At 44.4% G+C, this 9,948-nt stretch overlaps 1 protein-coding gene across 4 annotated transcripts in view; it reads left to right on the top strand.

Moving 5' to 3' along the window:
* The window catches only part of zfhx4 (zinc finger homeobox 4), an 85,787-nt gene that overhangs the window by 33,439 nt on the left and 42,400 nt on the right, over nucleotides 1-9,948 (top strand). For all 4 annotated transcript variants that reach the window (XM_072689665.1, XM_072689655.1, XM_072689646.1 and 1 more), the window contains exon 4: nucleotides 9,750-9,948. This exon is cut by the window's right edge and continues 33 nt beyond it. In XM_072689665.1, coding sequence (XP_072545766.1) covers nucleotides 9,750-9,948 — 199 coding nt within the window. The remainder of the gene's footprint in view (nucleotides 1-9,749) is intronic.

The following is a 9,948-nucleotide window of genomic DNA, read 5'->3' on the forward strand; positions in this document are numbered from 1 at the left end:
CACCGTGCTTTTCTTTTGGCTGTGTTTCCTCACATGGGGCATCCATCATAGGTACTGCTGGTGTAAATCTCATTCAGTAATCTTAAGTATGTGCAATTATTCATTTTTCACATTTAATATGAACTAAAATTGAAGCTATTTTTTTTGCCAATGGCGCCAACAATTTCTAGTATAGCTGTGATTTCCGAGAAGAACGGGGCTGGTTATTGTATAGTGTGGAATTTGAGGCTAGAATGCAGGACTGGCTTGTTTCTGCCATTTGTTGGTGGGGAACAAAGGAAAACATTTCAGTAATCTTCAGAGTGGCCAGCGGTATGTTGAGTGGACCCTGGTATGCAGACTATGGCTAAACCTTTTCAACAAAAAACAATGTCCTTCCTTTTATGGACCATGACTGCATAAACCATGGTTTGAAGCTTTAGCAGTATTGGTCATATCAGCTTACCTTGTCACACTCCGAAAACAGATCTGAAACTTCAGCATGAGTTGATATGCTTAAGAGTGTTTCAAGTTTTGTGTGGCTGTACACTGCCTGTCAAAAGTTTGCACACCTAGCTTTTCAGCAGTCGAACAATTCTGGTGTTTAAATCGCCTTTTGGCCAAGCGATTTCAGCCTAAAGCTGCTCTCAAACAGCTGTTATGTTTACAGTTTTCTTACCTAAGACAAGAAGAAAAGAATCAGCAGGTAAATTGAAATGTCAGGAGAAGGCCAGATCCACAGACTTTTGATGATGTGGGTGTGTTGTCATATTCAGATGTTCTTAAAATGTCCCAAATTAGCTGTCTCTTTCTTACCTGTGCATATACTTAGCTGTGAGTGAATTTATGTGTGTGTGTGTGTATGTGTGTGTGCGCGTACGGTCTGTGTGCTTTGTTGCTATTTGCCTGGGCCCTCTTGAGAAAGCAAAGGTTAAAAGCGTCTCCTGTAACTTCTCATAGGGAATATGCAAAGCTCTGCCTAAGAGGTGCTTTCATTGAGGGCCGAGAGGAGTAAAGGAGGAGAAACGGCTCTTTAAACGTGTTCCCCCTCCATCACGTTCCCACTATCCTTTCCTTCACTAATAGGATGCAAATCACGGACCAACCTCCACGCTGTTGTCAGAGGGGAAAAGGCAGATGGGACATGAAAGGCTTCAGTGTTTAAAAGCATGAATAAGGAGAAGCACCAGGCCAGGGCCAAGGCTTGCCTCACCACCTTATCATATGTGTGTGGTGGGGGATTGCCTCATCTTTACAGTGGCTCCTTATTATGGAGAGATGCAGGATAGGAGACAGTGGGGTGGGGAGTGGGGGTCATCTAGAATAGAAGCTTAGTTCTAGAAAGATGAGGGTTGCTACCCTTAGATGATTCAAAGGCATTGCTAATCTTGATAGCATGTTGGAATTAATTATCAATCCATCCCTACCTTGGATGAACTGCTTGTTTATCTGTGACCTCAGTGTTGTGTGAGGCGTGAAGGACTATCAGCAGTTTGAATAAACAAATGCTCCAGCTTTACTCTGTTAGGAATTAGTATGAATTGCACCTTGTTCACGTTGCCATGCAGTTACGGGTTTATGGACGCTGAGCGTACATCTATGGTCAGCTAGCAATTGTGAAACGTCCTTGTTTCTGTTCCTGGCATGAAGACAGAGTGAGCCTAGCCATATGAAAGAGGCAAGCTGGCCAAATAACTCGCCCTTTCCGAGCGATTTGAGCACAGCTAGATGAGGAAGTCAAGTCTGTGCTGATCTGGCTGAACTTGTGAAAAAAAAAATGGATAAATTAAATCATGGAAAGAAGAGGCTGAAGTGCAGAGGCGCTGGAGCCTCTGGACTTCTTCACTTCCTGCTGAAGACAAGCAAAGCTTTTAAGGGTAATGGTGAGGTCAGTGGATTTAATGGGAAATAAGTGTCCAGGCGACAGATTTTAAATCACCATAATATAAATACACCTCCATTTTCATTGGGAGTTTGCTTTCTTTTAAGGCAATTTGAAGAGCGGACGAGCACTCGTGTCTGTCTTTGCGGTGGGAAGGATTAGCAGAGTGAAGATTAAGCACTACTTCTTAATCTTCCATATCAACTATTGAGGCGAGAGGTGATATGCAGATGTAATTCCCCGGCGCTCCTGCTTACACGTTTAAGCCTGGTTATTCCTCTCGGAAGGGCTAGAGTTTTGTCTTCGTGGCAAATCAACAACAAGGGGATTCCATTACATTATTCTTTGCTGCGAATTTGATTTTTAGAATATGGGGCCTTGTTCGCATTTTAGAAACGTACATAATGCATAGATAATCGATAAGCCTGCTCTAAAATATGCACAGATCACACTAACACCTTGAGATACCATCAGTGAGGGGAAAAAAAGCATGCAAGAGTCCCTTTCTTTGTTGTTTTTCTGATTCAGTTCCTGCATTTGCTTGAAGGTCATGACAGTCGAGCACAGACCTTCTGACCTGAGTGTGTGCAGCAGACTGTCTTCTCTCAGCCAGTGGGCCATTGGGACAGGCATGTGACCAGAGAATGCCACTGCATGCCAATCTCTTAGACTCCACATAGAGAGGGCCAGTGTGAGCGCAGCAATAATGGCTTAGATTCAGGCACAGAGCCGGGCAATAAAGCTGCACAATATATCGTTTGTTTATCATAATTGTGGTACTGATATTGCTGAGCTGCGATGTGCACATGAGCCTTCTGACCAATCACAAGTATTATTTGGGTGGTCAGATGAAAAAAAAAAAGTTTTTATTTCTGTATTGCAAGGCAGTATATTAAAATATAAATTAAATTAAATTAAAATATAGTCACAATATGGCATTTTCTTCACATCCTGCAGGTCATGCATCTTATGCGTCCTATTGTACCATATTCATAAGGCACTCGCAGTGCCCCAGCCTCGTAGCCACTATGTCAGGCGTAATGATACATTCCAGATCAACAGCATTAGCTCCCTGTGAAAATATTTCTCTCTCCGTCTCCTTCCATGTTCTATTACTGTGGGTGAGGTATGTGTGAAGTAGCTGGATGGTTCGTTCCCAAAGCACAGAGCTGTATTTACTTTAAGACTGAGTGAGTGAGAATCAGTGCTAGCAGCGATCAATGAAATATTGCACCACAAATCAATCAGCGTTTTAAAATCGTTAAAAGACATTTCTCACAGTCCGCTCTCTTGATGGACATACACACGCTTGCACACATATGTACACTGGGCAGGGCTCATGTACAAAAATGTCATGCATATATGTGTGTATTGGAGGGGGGGGGTATTTCCTGGACCAGCAAATAACCTCATAGAAAGATGTAATCCCTAAGGAGGTCTATTTGGGTCATTCCCAGCGAGCCAACATTTGAATGAACTGTTAAGTTCTCATGGACAGGCTACAAGCATGGTCCGATTTAAACTGATTGGGTTTAACTTCCAGGCCGTTTCTTCAGCAATACTGATCTTGGACTGTCACTATGGGTTATACTAGTATACAAGTAATGCTTATTTTGTTAATTTAAGAAAAGAACAAATGTTCTTCAAATGACCAGCTAATAAAATGGAATGACAAATAGGAAATTACACATAAATGATTTAAACTTGGTGCGTCAATCAGTTTCTGTCTGCACCAGTAACGCCAGTAAGACAGTTAACATATGAAGTACCATCATGTAAAGTGACAGCTAAATTATTCAGTCAGTTAAATTGAAGCAGTATTGTAAACTGTACTCAAGACAGACCTGTTCTGAACTCATTTTGTAACTTAGTTTCTTCCCCTCGCCATGTTGTATTGCCCTTACACATAGGAGCATACGTAACCCCAGACCTGGGCCACTTATATGAGAGCGGTTTTGGGAAATAACAGGCTTTACAGTACATGGATGTTTGCGGTAGTTATGGACTAGTTTCTTCTGGAGAGACCCTTGGGTGTGTCCAGCCTCTCCTCTACGGCTCCTCTGCCTATTAGCCACCTCTGGGGGAAAGAGCACGCCACAGAAAGACTCATTGTGCTAATTCGCTTACTCGTTTTGGCCTCCATTTGTAAGGATGATTATTATTGTTACATGACCTAAGCAGCTAACCAGTACGGCTCTGCCTTGGCCGAATACCCCTAGCCACAATTACATGTGACGTCCCGGACGGATTTCGAGAAGGGGGGGAAAAAAATAAATAAATAGTAGAGGCAATTTGGAGCTCTTTGATGCATTCCTTTGGATTCGTAGAGGCAGAAGGAGAGAGCAGGGGTAGAAAGAAGATGGTTTTCCAGGCCCATTGTGCACGTTCAGCAGAGAAGACAGTGGCCTTGTGAAAGAGCCTAAAATGGAATGCAGGGGGCATACCTCTCACAGAAGAATTTTGGTCAGGTTGCCAACTTCCACAGCACCCATGATATAGCATTTCATTTATTTCTGCAGGCAGTTACTGGTAACATGTGTTTGCGGGGTGTCAGTATTGATGGAATTGTATACCTGGCTGGCCTCCAAGTGAAGCTGGTATGTGTTTAAAATGCTTTGAGGAACAAAACAAGCTTTTGTTGCTTGTCTCTCTTTTTTCTGTCCTGACTCGCGGGGGCCGTGGAGTAACACCGGAAACTGCTGTCGTTCCGAAAGCGCTCGAACAAGGCATCTTTGGAGGGGGGGGGAGCGACAGGAAAAAAAAATGCTGATGCATATAGATACAGATACAGTTTTCATTTCACCGCACCATGTTATTAAGGAATAGTTGCGGCAGTATGTGGTTCCAGGGCAATTATGCCACAGCTTATTTTAGGTATGTGTTCATTAGTTGGCTCTTTTTTATGGTTAATGACAGGAAAAAGGCATGTTTGTGCAGAACGCCCTAATTTGTCCTTGGTTAGGGATGAAATGATTCTCTCTTTTCCTTCATTTCCCCTTCCCCTTCTCAGCGAGAGCGGGCCAGAATAGGGCGGAATTAGCACAGAGATTCGAACGAACAGCCCCCTCACCTCGTTCTGAGTGCGGCTAATGAGTCTGGTTTGTCACTGCGGGCGCTACAACCAAACTCCTACTGCCGTCAGCAGACAGGCAGACGTGAGGGTGAGAGGAGCTGTTTTGTAATCATTGAAGTCAGCATAAATAAATAAGTCCCCTTGTCACGTTGGGAAGGGGGAGGAAAGAAAGGAAAAAAAAAACATGCTCCCTGGGAATTGGGGCTCGGTTTTGACAGGTGAAGAGGGGTCCCCCGCGCCTTGATTTGCATTGTTTTGGCAGTCTGGCACTATGCAGCGTTTCCCTCAGAGCCGTCAATATGATGCTTGATTAGGCCCTGAGAGCGTAGGGGGGGAGAGGGGCACACCCCTTCGGACCACCCTCCATGGGACCCCCGACGCCTGTGGCACGGGCAGGGCATGGCACGCTGGCATGCTGAGGGGTGCCCAGAGACGAGGCGTTAGCTAAAATGATTGGTCCCCATGGGGTTGCCACACTTGGTTGTTTGCCAAATGCTAATCCGGAACAATTATCCATCAAAGACACGAGTGCTCCCATATTGTCGTTGATGGGCCTTTTTGCCACCCACAACAACAACACTTGGAGGGATTTCAGAGTTCCGCTTATTCCCTAAGTGCTTGACAGAAGCTTTGAAAGATTTATCTGCTAGCTTTTGTTTTTCCTTTTTGTTTTCTGGCGCTCTAATGCACCTCCTCGACAAGGTTCGGGTGCGGAGAGGCTGAATTCTTTTATAAATGGGGCTCCTCTCCCTTGCCAGCAGTTTCCTGACATTTAGGGGAGTGCGCTGGCGTTTGGAGGTGGAGTGCGGAGGGGGTTGTAGAGTATGTTACACGATGCCACAAACATTTTGATTTTTGCAGGCTGTGTATAACCGTTCCCCGAGTCTGGAACGACTGAAAATGGTAAGTTTAAACCTCATAAATCAGAAATCCCTGGACCCGAGGTTCAGAACACCTCGAGTGGTTGCCAAGGGGGTCTATAAAAAGGAGAAGAAAAATACTGTATTTCAATATAGGCCTTGAACAAACAACCAAGAATTTGCTGATTGAGAATATATTAATGTTTTCAAAAATTGTAGACAGTTTGTTTCTGTCTAGTACTTAAACCATGTGACAAGTTCGGTTGTATTGTGTTTTATTAGGACTGTGAAAATGGATACTCAGCAATAACTGTGATCCAGAATAATTTAGGAACTGTGGTCAGCCCCATTCACATGCAATGCAAATCTACTCCATATTAGCCAGTAATGGAGGCTGCGAGAGCAGAGTAAAATTGAGCACAAGCTCAAATAAGGCAATGTGAGGACATGAGTGTACCTCTCACAATAGCCGGCCAGCTTGCCCTGGAGCAAATGCTTGTTTATCAGCGATAGTTATTAATCGTAATATGGTTTGGTCATCATGCGGAGAGAACGAATCATATTGTTATTTTTCTCAGAAACCCATCTTAATAGAGCCAGGCTGGAATGTTCCATGTGCTGTTGCACTAACTGTATAAGTATTGAAAATCAATTAATGATTCAGAGGTTGTCCAGACATCTGGTTCTGAGAACAGGGAGAGAGACGGGCTTAAGTGGTGGTGGAGGGTGAGATTGTGCTCGGTGAAATATTGTACTTGTATATAAATAAAGTTTAATGGGAGGAGACAGTTATTATATATTTTTATGCAGTTTTTAATTGCATCTTCCAAACCAATACCGAACAATGGCTCTGGATCCTCTAGGCAATGGCACTTGGAGTTAAGGGCAGAAGTGTGGGCCTGCAGTGTTAAGTGTAGCTGATGTGAGGACTCAGTAGAGTCCCTTTTGAAAGCTTTATTTGCTGGGCTGGACTGTGTTTAGAGTCCGTGGGCCGCAGGGAGGCAGGCAATAGCAGCAACCTCACAATGTCTGGGGAGGCCCTCCCTTTTAGAAAGAAACAAAGATAGCCGTAATTAATGACCCTGAATCTGTGCCAAAAAAGCTTTCTTCTGACAACTCCAACTTAATTAAAACTTAAGACGTTTCAATGACCACGAAGGAGCCCCTTGCGGAGAGCAGTCCTGCGGGCTCGTGAGAAAAAATTCTGCAGTTTTCAAGAAAGAAAAAAAAAATAGAAAGAAAGAAAAAAGAAAAGAAAAGATGTGTGTTGCCACTGGTGCCATGACTCTAATCCCTGACAGTCAAAGAATCTATTTAGTCAAAGGCTTTTCTTTTAGGCAGCTCACACCTGCAGGCTGGCTGGCACTTCCTCCAGGGCCCGGAGAAGGCCCGTTTTGTGTTCCAGCGGAAGATCAGATAATGGAGGCCTCGCTCTCGCTTTTGTTTTTGTGCATTGTTCATTAGCCTGTGAGTACTGTAGGCACACTTGATATGCTTGGCTTGCCCGGGGAATGGCGATGGGGGATGGGCTTCTTTTGGGAGAGAGCAGGGTGGTGGTGGTGGGGGGGGGGAAGGGGGGTCTAAGTGTGTGTTTATTTTTGTAGATCTTCAGGACAAAAATGTCCTGACTTTGTAGGAAAACCAGAAAACTACAGGGCTACATTTACTTGACCAACAACATGTTCTTGGAGACTTTTAACAAAAAGCTCCATGTTTTATTGTTTGAAACTAAAATCCATTTTTTTCTCTGGTGGCTGAGGTTAATTTTAGGGTTCGTTTTAGGTTTAGGCATATGTAGGACAGATGTATGACCCCACGTCCTGACACGGTACAAAAACAGGTGTGGGCGTGTGTGTCGGTGGGTGGCAGGGTGCAGCCTGTGTGAAAGCCTTGCATGGTGCAACTCTGCACAATTTTAATGCAAAACTTTAGCCCAAATTAAAGCGCACAATTGGCAGCCTGCTCTGAATGCAAGACCCCCACTGCTCGCCACACATCGGGCTTGCGAAGAACAATGCGTGAAGCTGGACAGTTCGGATTTCGCACACAAAGCCGCGGTTTAAATACTCCTCCGTTTTTCTCCGGCCTCACCCCCTCTGTGCTCAGCCTTCTATTTGAGCCCCTTGTCTGAATTAACAAGCTTAGGAAGTTCCACTAGCTACCTGTGTGTGTGTGTGTGTGTGTGTGTGTGTATGTGTGTGTGTGTGTGTTTCTCTGTGCATGTGTGTTGCCCCTTAAAGAAACCCATTTTTTGTGGTGTGAGTGGGTGCATGAGGAGGGAGGCTGTTCAGTTTGTTCTAACCAGCTGACCCAGTGGACACCATAATGGAGAGAGAAATGAGGCGCTGAACTGCACTCTAATAGCTGTAAACAGTGACTGAATTAGCATGAGAAAGTGGCACAGGATTTCCTCTTAGCTTTTATGAAACCCAAGTGCGCATTGTTGGTGTGTGTTTATGTGTGTGTGTGTAAGTGCATCGCTAGCCACTGTAAGCTGGGTTCTTGAACGTCAGCAATATGGCGGTGACCGAGGTCCTGTGGGTTAGTTTACACAAACATGCACACACATAGAGTGGGGCCTGAGGGAGCAGAGGCCTTTGTGCAGGGGGAAAGAGAGAGTGGGGTGGGGGGCATGGGGGTTTAGCATTCTGTTAATACATCATTGGCTTTCTTCACCCAGCCTGACATATATAACCTACCATAACATAAGTCAGAACTTCAGATCAAAACAACAGGGTTTTTTTTTTACACCACTTGAAAATGGCTTTTGCCGTTTTTATCCTGTGGGATCTTCATGACAAATGAACTTTAACTAACTAACTGAAATTTCAGGGTTCCGTCTCCTGAAACTACTGTATGAATGACATTAATAACAAAGCCATTGGAAGGTCTAACAAGATTGAAATGTAGTACAAGTTTACTTCATTAGTATTTTTTCAGCATGTGTTCAGGCTGCTTGTATGCACAATTTGCAGGTTCCTTTGCCCTTTAAATATTAAGAAACCACACTCTTACAGTTCTAAGGTGTTTTGGTTTTACATGGTATTGCACAGGTACATTTTTGTTTACAAAGATACAAACAATGATAATGGACCCACAAAAGCTCAGCATAGTCCTGTGTTCCGTTTTTGTCCTTTAAAAGTGCAATACATTCCCTTTATCAGCAGCAGCATATTTCTATTAAACTTTTTTTCAAGCAACTGCAAAGGAATATAGGCCACTTATGGTCCCTAACTAAAGGTACTACAGACATACCCAACGGCTGGTTAACGAAGAACTGTCCACAGGTATTGGAAAGTGGTTCTCCTATGGCTTCACTCCGCCAGACCCATTTAGCACCTTTATTTTTAACATTGTAGGTCTGTGTATAGCGTTCTGTAGTTCACAAGCAGGCTCGCTGTCTTTCATCCTGCATGAAGGAGGCCGGCCTGCAGTAGTTTTATAGGTTTGCTCTGTAGATTTGTTTTCCTCTCTTTATCTCTGCTCAGGTAGTAAATTACCCCCACCAGATCCCATCTCCTTTCATCCTCCTTATCCCTTGCCTAAAGTTGCACAGGCCAGCCTTAAAGTTAAGCTGGACTTTTTTGTCGTGGTGAATTACTCCTGTGTCCTGGATTATGTGATGCCAGACTGAGACATGTTAGCTCCATCCCTTCCCCTTCTTCCTCTTGCTTGTCTGTCTTTCCTCATCAGGCAGCATCCACTGAAGTACAGGGCTTTTGACAATCTCTCTTTGTTATCAGTATTTATGTTTGGGACAAAGCTGGAAGGAATGCATTTCATGTCAGGGAGGTTATTAAAGGGAACTGGGAAGTATCTGGTTCATGTAGGTGCTCTTCTTGGCCAGAGAGACAAACCGACTAGCTGTAATTCCACATGAAGCATAACGACTAATGACTTCTTTTTTTTTCCCTTCTCTCCCCCGCCTGTGTTTTCCCCTCCTACCGTATTGCAGCACTTGCAGAAGCAAGAGAGTGCCTGTAGCTCGGACTCATGCTCCTACCACTGTGCGCTGTGTGACTACTCCAGCAAAGCCAAGTTGAGTCTGGTGCAGCACCTGCGCTCGCTCAAGCACCAGCAGAACGAGGGCTTGCGCAAGCTGCAGCTGCACCAGCAGGGCTTGCCGCCGGAGGAGGACAACCTGGCTGATGTTT

Source organism: Salminus brasiliensis, chromosome 1 (assembly GCF_030463535.1).
Source record: "Salminus brasiliensis chromosome 1, fSalBra1.hap2, whole genome shotgun sequence".
Lineage (NCBI taxonomy): Eukaryota > Metazoa > Chordata > Actinopteri > Characiformes > Bryconidae > Salminus > Salminus brasiliensis.